At 43.0% G+C, this 14,595-nt stretch overlaps 1 protein-coding gene across 8 annotated transcripts in view; it reads right to left on the reverse strand.

Moving 5' to 3' along the window:
• CAPRIN2 (caprin family member 2) overlaps window positions 1-14,595 on the reverse strand; it is a 73,326-nt gene that overhangs the window by 56,355 nt on the left and 2,376 nt on the right. For all 8 annotated transcript variants that reach the window (XM_025209047.1, XM_006027752.3, XM_014521859.2 and 5 more), the window contains exons 3-5: window positions 10,342-10,404; window positions 5,670-5,756; window positions 2,256-2,494 (exon numbers count right to left, since the gene is read on the reverse strand). In XM_025209047.1, coding sequence (XP_025064832.1) covers window positions 2,256-2,494; window positions 5,670-5,756; window positions 10,342-10,404 — 389 coding nt within the window. The remainder of the gene's footprint in view (window positions 1-2,255; window positions 2,495-5,669; window positions 5,757-10,341; window positions 10,405-14,595) is intronic.

Genomic DNA, 14,595 nt, shown 5'->3' on the forward strand with positions numbered 1-14,595 from the left:
GGAAGAGGAGCAGTGGTGGGGGTTGGGCCATGGCAATGGGGTACAACTTTGGCCTAGTGGGAAGAGATGAGGACAGCATGCCCTCCCCCCCCACTTCTCCATCCATTATTCCTTGTGCTACTGGCAGCATGGCTGATGTGGGGGGTCTTGGTGGCAGCAGCAGCAAGTCTTGCTGCCCTGCTCTCTCCTACCTGCTGGGCTGCAGAGGCCAGCCAGGTAGGCCAGTCCTGCTCATGCCAGTCCAGCTAGGCTGCAGCCAGTGTCCCCTGGATGCACAAATCTGGAGGGGGGGGTTCATTTTCCCTCATACCCTCCCAATTGTCCCACACACTGGAGGGCTGTGTCCCAGGGGTGGGGGCAGAAGGCACTAGGTTGAGTATGGGGCACTGGCATGCACAAGAGGTTGTTTTCTGCTTAAACTATTTACTGGGTTGGGACTGGCCACTGATGTTTACAAATAGGCCCTGGTACAAAAAAAGGCTGAGAATCACTGGCCTAAGGTACAGGGTTGCTGCTTAAAAATCACTGCTTAACCCAGTCCTAAAATATTAGACACTGGGTTGTGCAAAAGTCAGTCTCACTTGCTTTGTCTGAGGGCTGTTATTTAACAATGGCATCAGTCTCTCTCATCCAGTTGTATGATGCTTCTGCATATTCAGCTGAACTCTTATTCATTAATACCAATGCAGTTCTAGGTGGGTACAGTTCATGTGGAATGAGAAGCTGACATTCTTGCTGCTGCTACTTGGGTAATAAGTTCAAAACTCATGCTAACAAAAAGTGTGATCTTCATGCCTTTTTTTTTTTCTCCAGATAGTTCAGGTTAATAAGCCTATTCAAGCATTTCATTGTGTATTGAATACTCTTCAACTTATCCTCTCCCCCCACAAAACCCTTATTAGCAAGGGAAAACGTTATGCATATATACTAGTGTGTTGATGCAGGGGTGTCAAAAGATTGAGTCTGCAGAGTTGATCCACATGGCAGGGGCTGGACTGGCCCTGCCTGACAAGGCCTTGGGCCTGTGCTGGAGGTCCCAGATTGACATGATTAGGTAAAAAGGGAAGATTACTATGCAGGTTTCCCTCACTTTATGTTGTGCTGTTTTCCCGGAACACATACAACTCAAATTTGCATAAAGGGAACCCACTTTACGAAGTAACAAATAGGGGTATGTTCTAAGAACGTAACTGTATTGACTCCCAGACCCATTTCTACCACTTTTACAAGACAATTTTGGTACTTGCCAACAGCAGACAGTACACACAAGCACAGGGTGGTGGTGAATGTTTAGTTGGTGTGAAGAGAATGTGGTGAAGGCTTCATTGATGGACCAGGGAGAGGGTTAGGAAATAAGCTAGTGGGGTGCTTAGAAGCCAAAATGGGGATGGCGACTACAGAAGTGCGTAGCAGACAAGGAGTGAGGAGCACAGATCCATACAGGAGACTATATTTTGGTGCGTGTCACTCCCATGATGCACCACACAATGCAGCCGACTGCAGGTTTCCACCACACTGATTGTATAAGAGTGAATTTACCTCGCATATAACGAATTTTTGGTATAAAAAGGGTCATCAAAAGTGCAAATTCGCACATAAAAAACCTGCATAAAGCAAGGAAAACCTGTACAGCATAAACACATGCATTACTGGGGAAATCAGAAATGGCACCCAAATCTGAATAGCTAGCTCCACGGTGGCCAAACTGTGGCTCACGAGCCACATGCAGCTCACTGGCACAATACTTGTGGCTCCCCAGAAATTGGCCAATGCTCCACTCACTTTTCCCTGAGGCGACTCCGGAGGACAGTGCAGCCCAGCACCTCCCACCACTCTGGCTTTCCCCCGCAGGGTGCACTCCCTCCTCTCCCTGCAGGGCTGTCAGCTCAGGTGCTGGGCTGCAGCTGTGACACTTACCCTGGGGCATGCTCCCTGCAGGGAAAGCTAAAGCGGGGGTGGGGGGGTGTTTGTCCGTCACCTCCACTCCAAATTGCTTAGCACCATCCCCCTCCTCCCCCTCAAGCTCTTGAACTTCAGTGAAGGATCAGATGTGGCTCCCACGGTGAGCAACCTCAGCCCAACCCTGAGCTAGCTGTTCAGCTCTTCCAACACACCATATTTGTGTTTAATAGACCCGAGTTTTTAAAACATGCTATTTTTGTTCTGAAATGCATAGCCCCAAATACTAAGAAGTTAAATGCACCACTCATTTTATGCTTGATAAACCATGTTTAGGTAGGAAGATTTCAACTCACCTCAGGCTCTCATTTCTTTCTGGGCACGTCAGTTTTGCAAATCTAATGAGGTAGTCTAGTTCTTTAGAAGGCAAATATATTGCACCATTCAAGCCACCTTTGAAGTCTTTCTGAACATGCTCTTGAGTAAAGTTCTGCAGCACATACTGGACCTGCAGAATTGTGCGCAGCTTCTTCTTCTCTGCTTCAAGTTTTACTAGGTTCTCCCGTCTCTGAGCCTTCCTCTGCGCTTTCAGCAGCTGTTATATTGCAAGAGTAAGTTAGTCAACTGAAGAGGCTACGACAACTGAATGGGTAATGAAACTACAAGTTATGAACTATGGACCATATTCAAGAGGAGATTAGATGCCTACTGAGACTTAGGAAAAACCTTGAGCAAGTTAAACTTGAATCTCCAGGCACCTATATGCTTTTGAACCAGTCTCTCCCAGCTCTAAGTCTGTATTTAAATAGAAATTTAGAAATGGCTAGAACTTGAAGCTTATGCCTCCTTTAAGGAGATATTTAACTAAGATGCCCATGTTTGTAAGTTAGGAAGGTTAGCAGTTAGGTACTCCTCCATTATTTCAACATTATCAATTCTATAGATTACTTAATGAATTATTCACAATTTCCCCACAGCATGTTCATCCTTTTTAGCTAGGCTTTAAACATTTACATTACATGCTTAACAAGGAATTCTGTACATGCTACACAAGGGATGCAAGTGTCACATAAGGAAGTTTTTCCCAATTGTAAAACATGTTTCACTTACAAACTCCTCAAGGATCGTGTGTATCCACTGTCAGGATACACAAGGAGTAATTATAGAGTAATGGTATAAACAGGGAACTCAGAACTCCTGTTACTTTAAGGGGAGAAACTGCAGCAACTAAAGCCCAAACAGCTTAACAGGGACCAGCTGCAAGAGGGAAGGCCGCAAGGAGACACTGCTACCTAAGCAGCAAGGGGCTTATCAAGGTAAAGAGCACACCTAAAGCCAGCCTAGGGAAGTCACACAACTGGAAGGGGGAAGGGCTTAACACACACAAGCTCAGAGACTGAGCCTACACAGTGGCCCTGGAGGCTGCAGAGTAAGCAGCTCCAAAGCATGAGGGTCCAGGAGAGCTGCTAGCTGGCACTGATGCTACCTTGAGGGAGACAAACAATGCTCCTGCCTTGCAGAGCAATGTGACCCAGGATAAGGGGAAGCCCTGTTGTACAGCCAGGCAGCCACTGGTTATGTTTGACCCAGAGCAATTGTTATAGCCAGAGGACTTATTCCTTGGTTATAGTTTATACCCATGGTTTGCAATTGGGACAAGAGTTGGTAGACGTCCCAGCTGTACATGACAGCATAAAAGAGTGCCTGAAGTCCTGCCATGGATTAGGGCCTCAAGACAAAGACCTGGCTTGAGCTTTATAGGATTGCCGCCTAGGGGTGGACTGCAGCCAAACAACTCAAGCCAGATAGGGCCAGGGGGCCCAGACAGCCAAAACAGACTTAGTGCCCAAACCAGGGAGGCCAAGACAGCCGAGAGCAGGCTCACTGCCCAGAGCAGAGCCGAAGTAGGGCCAGAGCGCCCAGATGGAGCCAAAGCAGGTAAAACAGGGCAGAGACCATCAAGATAAGAGCTTGTGCCCAGAAGCCACATCTAGTACTTTGGGCCTGGGCTAGAAGGCCCAGCTACAGAAAAGGGTCAGGGGCTTAGCCTTCTCAGCCTCTGCCAAGAGAGCTATTGTACAACCACATGTGTGAGGCATGGGCACGGTTGTAGGGGAGCTTCAGAGGCCATGAACAGCCCTTAAATCTACAAGTAACCTGAGACATACGAGCAAGGCAAGAGGGCCCACAAGCAAGCCAAGAGGTCCCAAAAGTATGACTAAGACCCATGAAGTCTGGGTGGGACCTGCTGGCTGTCAGAAGAACCGAGGGCTCACTTTAGGACCCTTAGGCAGCCTCCCTTTCTAACATCAATAGTTACATCAAGGTATAACAGGTGAGAAGGAAAGAATACACTAGAGGCAAAGCAGGGCACTGGTTGCATGGCCACCAGGGGGTTTCACAGCCACCCTTGTGGACTAGCACTTGCTACACTTTGTTAGCACAAACAACTACAGCATTTTATTCAAACACATGGTCATGAGAGGTTTAGGTAATATCCAAGGCTCCTATTTATTGGATAGCAAAGCTCTTCCACCAACCTGGCAAACCAACATCCAGCTATACTGCAAGAATTCTCAGTTAGTAAAAATGAACCAAGATAAATGTAAGGAATTTGTTTAAAAAGCAGTATTTTTAGAGATGTTTTTGCCTGTAGTAGAAAAGGAACACTACCCTGCATACACTTTTGGGGGGGGGGGGGGGGGAGAAAGAGATCCTCCTGCATCCAGTAGTTTTTAAACATTAAAAAAAAAAAAAAGTTGCAGCTTTTTGCAGAATCCAAGAAACAACCAACTAACAAACCAACCAACCCACCCAGTCTCCGATTGTGCTACAAGCTAAAGAACAACACAGCCAGGTTAAAATCTATAATACTACGTACTTTCTAGAGGTAAACTGGAAGAAAGTAACAGCAGTTCATATTCTTACAACATGAAAGCCCTCAACAGCAAGAACAAAAATTCTTGATGGGAAGATCTATATTGTAAGGAGGAGATCTGATACAGACAGGTACAACACTTCCAACAGTATGACATGCTTAATTTACTGCAACAGCTACCAAGATTTAGTTTTAAGAAGGGGTCTCATCCTGCTCTCAATTTATTTTAATCCCAAAGCTAGTGGGAAAGACAAGAACTTTGAACTGGAAAACAGAACTCAGTAGTACAAGTGCAAAAATGTGTCTCTAACTGGAATGATTTGGGCCCAGACAACACCCATTTGAAATGGTCCTGTATTTTAAAGGAAGGGAGAAAGTGGTAGAGTAATAATACCTAATCAACTCTACTCTCACAGGCCATGGAAGGTGTTCCTATAGAACTCAAGTTCCAAACCTCCTGTCAAAAGGATGGTTATTCTACAGATTGACTTAACAGACCCAGATCAGAACATGCTTAAAAACCTGCTGAGATTCACTGCATTTTGTACACAGTGCATCTGGTTAGTAGTTTTGTGGGATTCCACATGCTCCAAAATCATTCTTCTTCATGTTCTAGCTATGGAACATGTTTAACTCAAATTGTCTTGTACTTTAACCACATTTTCACTATTGCAAACAACATTTCAGATTCTCAGAAAAAACTGTAAAGCCATTCTACTGTTCTGCATACTGGAGTCATTTAAGACTACATTCCAAAATGATCTACAAATCAGGACCATCAGCTTCACCTTCTCAGATTAACATGCTGCTGTTATACAAAAACGTCTGAAACGGTAGGTTTAAAAAAAAAAAAAATGTAACTGGTTGAGCAACTAAAGCAAATTATACTTACATCCTGGCTAAGTCCAGAAAAAGTCTTCTGAAGCTCTTTGGCAAACTCCAGGTTGTGCACTACTTCATCATACTTCTCCACTGCCTCCTACAAGTAGGTAAATACAGGTTAAGTGCACTGCTTGCTTTGTAACTTGAATCCGTTACTTCAAAAGTTCTCAGAAGACTATTGATTACAACTGTTAATACCATAAAGCTAAGTTATACAGCTTTTGTTATATGCTCTTAAAAGAAAAAATAATTTAACTAACTTAATTAAAAACCTATTATTTCCATCCTCAAACAAAGTGAAGACTTGAATTCCAAGTCGATTCATATTGGGAGACAATGGTTTAAGACACACAAGCTGCTTGCAGAGATTAAGAAACAAAACAAAATACAGAAGTGCAGCAGCATGTTAGTTTCAACCCAGCTCTGCAGCACCTGTATAGATTGAGCAGTTCAGTGGGGCTTTTTGGCACTTTTATTTAAAGCTGTCATCCAGCTACTAGGTAAAAGCACCCCACTAAAGTACCCAATCTATACAGACATTAGGCAAACCACAGGCTTAGTATACTGTAAATGAGTTTAATGAAAAAAATTAAACATCCATTTTAAAATTCCATGAGAACTTTGGAAGTAGTTATTCCTAAAACATTTCCCACTGACATCCTCTTGGTTTTAACTGAGAACCCAAAGCAGGTGAAGTGTGAAATTAACTCTATTTTACATTATGTGATTGAAAGGATGTTATCAGAACAGCATAACAAGCTATAGCATGTGAACTAGGAGCTTTAGATTTTAGGTGTTCTCTCTTTAGTCTCAAAATCTGATGGCCAAGAACATAAGTACATATGATCCTAAATCTAATACATACTTATTTGCCTAAGTTTGAGAACAGGCTTCAGTTGTCCCTCTAGTCACATTGACAAATCAGAGCTTATGAATGACAGTTTAAGAACACAAAACTTGTGATGCAAGTTAATCGTAACATGCAGGCAAAATTTGAAGGGGTGAGGGCAGGGCAGGGCAGAGGTGAGCCAGTCACATCTGGAGTGGCCCTGCATCCCCCACCCCCCCGACAGTAGGAGCTCAGCTAGAGAAGCCACATGACTGCAAGAGCCAGGTGCCAGGATACTGCAGAAGCAGCTGTGCCACCTGACCCTAGAAGTCAAACAGGAACAGCACCATGCCATCCAGATATAATAGGGTCTTTCCTGCACTGGCTATTCAAAAACCCCTGCTGCTCCTGCCATGTTGCCCTGCCCCCTGGCTGCCATCTTGTGACTAGAAGTCCTGCCTCCTAACCCTTGACCTTTGCCCCCAGAAGGCAAAACCCCTTGCTGAAAGGAGTACTTCCAGGGGCAAGGAGAAGGACATCTTGGAACCAGAAAAATACCAAATTAAATTCTAAAAAGCAAAAGTTAAATTAACAGAAGTTGTAGATGTAAAAAAAAAAAAAAAAAAAAAAAAAAAAAAAAAAAAAAAAAAAAAAAAAAAAAAAAAAAAAAAAAAAAAAAAAAAAAAAAAAAAAAAAAAAAAAAAAAAAAAAAAAAAAAAAAAAAAAAAAAAAAAAAAAAAAAAAAAAAAAAAAAAAAAAAAAAAAAAAAAAAAAAAAAAAAAAAAAAAAAAAAAAAAAAAAAAAAAAAAAAAAAAAAAAAAAAAAAAAAAAAAAAAAAAATACATTTGTCATGGTTTACATGCATTTGTATAGTGTACATAGAGGTGATTGTATACAATAACTTAAAACTAGGTCTTACTCATATGTTGTGTGGGAGGTGGGTATAGATCTGCAGGTATGGCTGTGTGAGGGGGGTCTGCGTGTATGGCTCCCCCTATGAACACAGTCCCTGCTCCCCCACCCCCTGCCACAGCCCCATGCTCCTGTGTCCAGAGATGCAGCCGGGAGCCACGTGGTACTGCAGCAGTAGAGGGGCAGGAAGGCAGGAAAATAGCTGCAGGTGGTAAAGGGCTGGGCTACTGTGTCCTGCTGATGGCTTCCCCTGGGTCCTACTACCCCTGGCTTCTGTCACCTTTGGCAGGTAGTCAGAAACAGATAAATATTTTCTAAATTTTTTTAAGGTCCCCGCAGGCCAGATAGAGTGGCCTGGTGGGCTGGATCCAGTCCATGGGCCATATTTTGCCCACCCCTGATATAACAGGTCAGTGTTCATGGAAGTGTCTTTTAACTAAAACATGGTTGGGGGGGGAGGTACTGAACCTTCCACGCTGGTGTAGCTTTTAAAAAAAAAATGGACTCTACTTTTTTCAATTTAGTTTGCAGAGAGTTTGGTTTCACTTGTCTAGTCTTCAGATTCAGTGCTGCCATATGCAAGATCAAAAACAGGAAAGCAGCGTCTGCTATCCCCCATCTAGATAGCCTCTTGCTTATCAGAACTACTCAAAAATCTACTACAGATGTCTCCTACAGGAGTAAGCAAGAAGAGCTATGGTTCTGCAAGAGCCAAAACTTGTTCAAGGTCCCACTAGGCCCAGTGGAAACAGAGGATACTCAACAAATCCTGGAATCTAACTCATTAGCATTAATTCCTATCAAACTTCCAATTCAGAGATCTACATTTCTTTCTACTGATGAGATTTTTATCAATTTAGTTTAATCACAAAAAATCAGAGATGAGGCAGATGTAGAAGCAGTAGTGGTATCTAGGCATACCAGTCCCAATTACTGGTGCATGCTAGATGGCCATTTATTCTAGCACAGTGCTTCTCAACCCATGGGTTACAACCTAAAAGTGGGTCACAAGAATATATGAAAGGGTAGCAGACAAACTTTACAGCTTGTTAGTCTACTTTTAAAGGAAAATCCATTTTTAAAGGAGAAGCACGTGGGAAACTGTCAGGAGTAAGGGGTGCTGGGTCAGGACTGGCTGTTGATGTTTACAAGTGGGCCGTTGGTACAAGAAAAGGTTGAGAACCACTGCTCTAGCAGACCTAAACCATGAAGCAAGCAAGCTACACGTCCTTATCCCCTCACCTTCCAGTTATTGCTTGTCCTGAAGTACATTCAATTGAGAACAAGAACTATGTGTTGACAGTGCAATATACAGTGGACACACTGGAATAGAAAGTGTTCTTAAAACCACAATACTTAGAAGTGGGAGCCACGCAGCAGTTTAGTAATAGTAACCACTGACATGAAGGCTGACAGTGCCAGTGCCTGTCACACTGATATATTTTAAAGGATATTTGATAAATAGCAGTGTACTACACAAGAATGATTTTGAACCATACAACCATACAACTAGCATAAGCCAGAAGATCTAGTTTAAGCCCTGAATTGTGACATTCCCCTTACTCTTACCCCACTGCATTATACAAAATTAAAAAAGACGAGCCTGTTACCCAGCAATATATGGAATGCAGACTTTTGTTTGCTAAACAAGGGAAACAAAAATAACAAAAATTTCAAGGATCAATTTTAATGCAAAGCAATGAAAACGCATTATTTCCAGCCAATAAATGCCTACTTTTATACTACTATCTAGCCATTTTGATTAAAATGCAAGGCCAGTGTCATGACATGTCACCTTTAACTAGTATGAAGTTTTCCTACTCCATGTTTATAGAATTCCAGAAGTTTGACTACAAAATTAAAAAAAAACCCCACCCAGAAAAATACCAGAGGCAATTAATAGGAAAAAACCCCTCATAAGATATACATAGGATTATTTCTCAGCCTTCTATTGATAATACAGGGAAAGCATGAGACATCAATTTAGCGACTCTAATGGCTTCCTGTAACAAAAGCACTTGGCTTTTAGCTTCCACATAATAAAGTCAAGCTAGGTCCAGATAGGCCAATGGAAGCTGCATCTCCATCAATGAAGATGGTACCAGATCAGGGGGTTTATGTGGGAGAAACTGCCAATTATAATGGAAATTAACAACTACCATTACACATTTAAGGGGCTAAAGTACAAAAGGTATGCTAGTAGGGGTATGTGGGCAGCTGGTATGTCTGGAAGGGGGTACACTATAAGAAAAAAGTTTGGAAACCCCTGTACTTGATCATATTGGGGCAGTACTCAATTACTGATGGTAACACTAGAAGTAGTCACCCTAGAGTAATTCAGCTGCCTAGTCAGACTCTACAGATCACCTCAGAAGTGCTGTACTGCAATACAAAAATATATCTAGAATGGTAAGGTAGATTACTTTAAATTAATGTTAAATAACACACTTATATTAAGGCTCATCATCATAACTAGTCAACATTAAACATGACTATCCCCATCAGCTGCAAGTACCAAGTCATTTATCATTAGAACACAAGCCTCATTTATAGTAATATGACAATTTCTCATCATGGAAAAGCTGAGTGCATATACCTATTCAAAGACTGGAACTGCAGATCAAGAAGGCTAACACAAGATGCTATGAGAACAATATCTGGAGAGGGTGTCCTTGGAAACGGTACTTACTTTTGAAAAATCTATTTAAAGTTAATGCAAAACAAAACATTTAGGCATTAATAGGCACTTAAACTGTCATTTTGACATCAAATCAGAAGCAGGCCTATTGGGTTTTACTATCAGACAACTCAATGATAGCTGAGACAGTCCTTAGCAAAACTTGCTCCACAAATGTTGCACTTTAGTACTATTTAACTTGAAAACTCTAAACATGTTAGAGGGCTCAACTTAAAATAACCAAACAAACAAAGACCCACTCACCAACTGGTCCTGATTGAGGGCTTCACCCTTCTTCAAGCGATCCTTGTAGTCTTCTAGCTTAAGCTAAAAAAGATTCAAAATCAGTTCTCATCTGTTTAAATACCAAAAACCAACCACACACACTTTACTGGAATACTTCATTCCTTTACTGTACATAACCTAGACTTAAAAAAGTCTGCAGCTAAATAGAATCTGAGTCCAATCCAACTCTTCACTGGAAAAAAAAAAAAAAGTGGCACAGTTCAACCCTGCCTATATTTAAGGTTTTGGTCCTACCTAACTCTCCATTTTGGCCTTCCAAGCATGCCATTTTTTTTTGCTGTAACTTTTTCATATACTTTTTTCTATAAGATAGCGCCCAACTCCTTTAACATAATTTCACTTGTTTAGCTTTCACCAGCTGTACTATGACTGCTGCCTTCCTCTTCCAGTTCTACCTTAGTTAAGAGAACTTCAAAAATACTGCTTATGAAAAGCAAGCTAATCTTATGCTGTCCTTTCTTATGCTTTATATTTAGTTTGATTAAGATGATAAATGCAGAAAAACTATTATTTCCAAAGTGCTAGACTACTGTTAAATATGCAAAAACTAGGTTTTATGATGTCCCTTATTAAGCAGCACAGTTTCACAACAGGGTGGATTATCATCATTTTAAAAAAAAGCAACAATTTTAAAATAAATCTGATTTATTTAAATCATTTTTTAAATTTCATTATATTTTGATTTTTGCCAAGATGCTTTTTTTAAAAAAAAGCACAGAAAAAAACCCCAAAACAAAACCTAACACAGATCGTTTTAATTTAAGATATGTTAAAGCTCAAAGATCTCATCATGGAATAGGAATTATAGCTTCTAAATATGTACTATTTGAGACAATATATTCATGTAACCTTTAGAAGTTTTATAGATAGGTCACAACAGGCCATGGACTATATTAGGGGCTCAGTCTTATAGAGGAACCTCTGGGAACCCCATAGATTAGTAAAGATTAAAGAAAACCACTCTACTCAATGGGACTCGTTGCCTACCCCTGTTCTAGACTAAGCACTGTTTTTTGGGTGGAATGCCAAAAACCCCACAAGGTCTACCTTGGAAGGTGCCAGCATGCCAGAAAAATAAGATGAGGGCAGGGAGCATGTGGCAGGATGTACTGCATATTTGGGCAACATTTATGATTATTAGCTATACTTTATGGTAAATACCAGATTTTCTAAACATTGTAAACCTGGTGACAATAAATAAAACTTCTGATACTACCTCTGATCTTGTGTATTTGTTTTGTGCAAGTCCCCACACAGCAGCCTCCCAGCCCTGCTCATGCCCCTTGGCCCCCACCCAAAGCCCCTGCCCCGCAACCGCCAGAGCTGCCAGAGCCACCAGGTCCACAGCTCTCTGCCTGCCTCCAACAGAAGGCAGTGGCTGCTGCAACAGGAGCAGCAGTGGGGGAGCCAGTTCCTGCTACCTGCTGTGGGCTTGGGCAGGGGGTGGAGATGGCTCCCAGCAGCAGCATGCACTCCTGGGGGGCAGGAGGGAACCTGCGCCCCCCCAGATCCAAGTGGGAGGCAGGGGCAGGATGGGTGCGCACTGCACATTCGTGCTCTCTCCCGTGCTGCCCCCTCCTGCCAGCTCTGCAGAGCAGCATGTGGAGCCCGGTTTAGTAGGGCACAGCAGTCTGCTGCTCTGATCTCCCCACTGCCCTGGCCATACTTCCCCTGAAGGCGGCGACAGCACTGCAGTGAGGGGCACAACCGTGCACTGCTGCCCCCGTGTGCACAGGGGAAGTGTGTCCAAGGCAGTGCAGAGCTTGCAGCAGCAGGCAGCTTCCCTGTGTGGCCCCTGCGTTCTGGAGGGCAGCAGGGCTGGGAGTGCAGCGTGTGCAACCCTGAGCAACAGCACAGAGGGGCTGCACAGGGAAGCTGCCTGCAGCTGCAAGCTCTGCGCTGCCTTGGTCACACCTCCCCTGTGTGCATGGGGGCAGAGAGGGCAACAGCAGTGTTGTACCCCTCACTGCTGGCCCCACCTGCAGGAGAAGTGTTGCCAGGGCAGCAGGGAGCTCTAAATGGCAGGGAGCTTTCGTACCCTGCCATACCAGGTTCCACACACTGCTCTGCATAAGCAGCAGGGGAGAGTAGCACATCAGGGAGCATTACCAGCACGTGCTGCCTTCCTGGTTCCTGGGGCTGGGTCTGGGAGGCAGCCAGGGCCAGGGCCAGTGCAGGAAAACAGCTGCTGTTTGCAGGCTCCCGGCTGCAGCCAGCCCAGGCTCTGGGTAGCTGCTGATAGCCCCGGAGCCTAAGCTGCTCCCAGCAGGAAGTTGAGAGGCCAGAAGCCCTGCTGCAAGCCACCCAGGACAGTCATGGTGCCCGGGGCTGCTTGCAGCCTCCCAACTGCCTGCTGGCAGCAGCCCAGGCTCCCAGCTGGCAGCAGCTGCCTAGAGGCCAGGCAGGTGGTGGTGTGCAGAGCAAAATGGACTCGTGTGCCATGCTCGGCACGCATGCTGGGGGTTGCCGACCCCTGGTCTAGAAGATCCCATTAAGCATCTAAGCATCACAGAGTTTCAGTCATCAAACTGTGGATTTGTGTCTCCAGAGATCACAGGTAGACAAGGTTCTTTGGGGAGATCTTTTATTAGACCAACTAAACAGTTGGAAAAATTGTTCTTTGCAAGCTTTTGGGCACAAATGCCCTTCTTCAGGCATAGGGGGAGTTTGTTGTCTCCAGAGGTAACATCCTTGTTAAAAGCAGTATAAGGAGATGAGAGATAACCCTGATTAGCTACCCATCAGCCCTACTGTCTCTCTGCAAGTTTGTGTATACTGAGTAAAGCCCTTCCCTCTCTCTAAAAGTGCAAAGTTTCAAGAAGTTAAATGAATAGAGCATTGTTGGGGGTGAAGTAGATCTGGGCAAGGAGGAGGAGTCTGGAGATAAATGCAAGGAGAGAGGGGCAGTAGAAACAAGAGAGAAACATTTTGAGCAGAATATTCCAGAAGTCTTAAGGAATAAGTTTCCGGGTATAGCCTCTCCATTGATTTGAGATCTAGTGAGAAAATGGTATGTTAGAAGGGAAAAGCCTAATCGTGGCAGCAGGCTTGCCACACCATAGAAAACGAGAAGTCTAGAAGAAATAAGAAAGCCCCAAGCTAACAACGTATGGCTGCAGCGCTCATTTGATGTCCTCCTAATACAGCGTGGCAAAAATCCCCCAAATATCCATAATTAATCTAGTGAATGATAGACTTCCCAATGACTTCACAAGTATCTGCTTCATTTAGCTTTGGTAAATAAAATAACCAGATCATAATTCAGTTCTCTTATGTGGCTGCAAGATTAATCTGAAAAAATACTAAAATAAACCACTTCTTTAAAATGTTTCAGGAAAGTCACTGCTTCTAAAAATGAATCCTACATCTCTCTCCGAGTTGTGAATAATGTATTACAGTTACATCAAAGAACAAGAATGCACTTTTTGTAGGAAGCCTTGATTTTAATCTCTGGTTTCTGACCAGTAATTTAAATAGATTTGATTTAAATCAAATTCACCCCGTTTCATGTTTTGCAGCACCTCCAAACTGACTTGTAAAAGTCAAGGAATTCACTATTGTAGTTTACAGTAATTAATACTGTTCCTTTTTCTGCATACATCCAAATAAGAGTCACTTGCATACCAATACTAGAAGCAGAGACCAAGAATACAGTCACCTTAAAACTATCATATTTACCGAGTAGGAAGCCATGCTGTTTCTACATAATCATAGGGTTTTAATGCATGGATGTAATGGAAGGAGAGCCATCAATATGCCAAGGTAACTCTCAACCTATGCCTGACTTGTTCAGATGGAATTAATGCATGTAGTGCAGAATCATTTAACCATTCAGCTCTACTGAAGAAAAGCCTCAAACAGGAAGCGCAGTAGACTGCAATTTGATGTCAGGAGATGTGCATACCCAGCATCTCCTATGCAAATGCAACTAGGCTTTAACCTTCCACATTCAGGGAACTATTCTCAGCTATATGGCCTGAGCTTTAATATATTCACTCCTCACACACCAGGAGAAATCAATAAAAAGAAAGCCTTGCCACACCTTTATGCTGTGCTCATCCTTATGCTGTCTGAAAACCTCAAACCAAACATGATTTAATCCTGTAACATCATAATTACAACACTAAGTCCATTTGAGTGATTTAATAAAAACCTAGATACGTCTATCAGCAGCAGTTCTTGCAGAGTACAAGAAGGAATCTTCATTCCTGC

This window comes from Alligator sinensis, unplaced genomic scaffold, assembly GCF_000455745.1.
Source record: "Alligator sinensis unplaced genomic scaffold, ASM45574v1 scaffold659_1, whole genome shotgun sequence".
NCBI lineage: Eukaryota > Metazoa > Chordata > Crocodylia > Alligatoridae > Alligator > Alligator sinensis.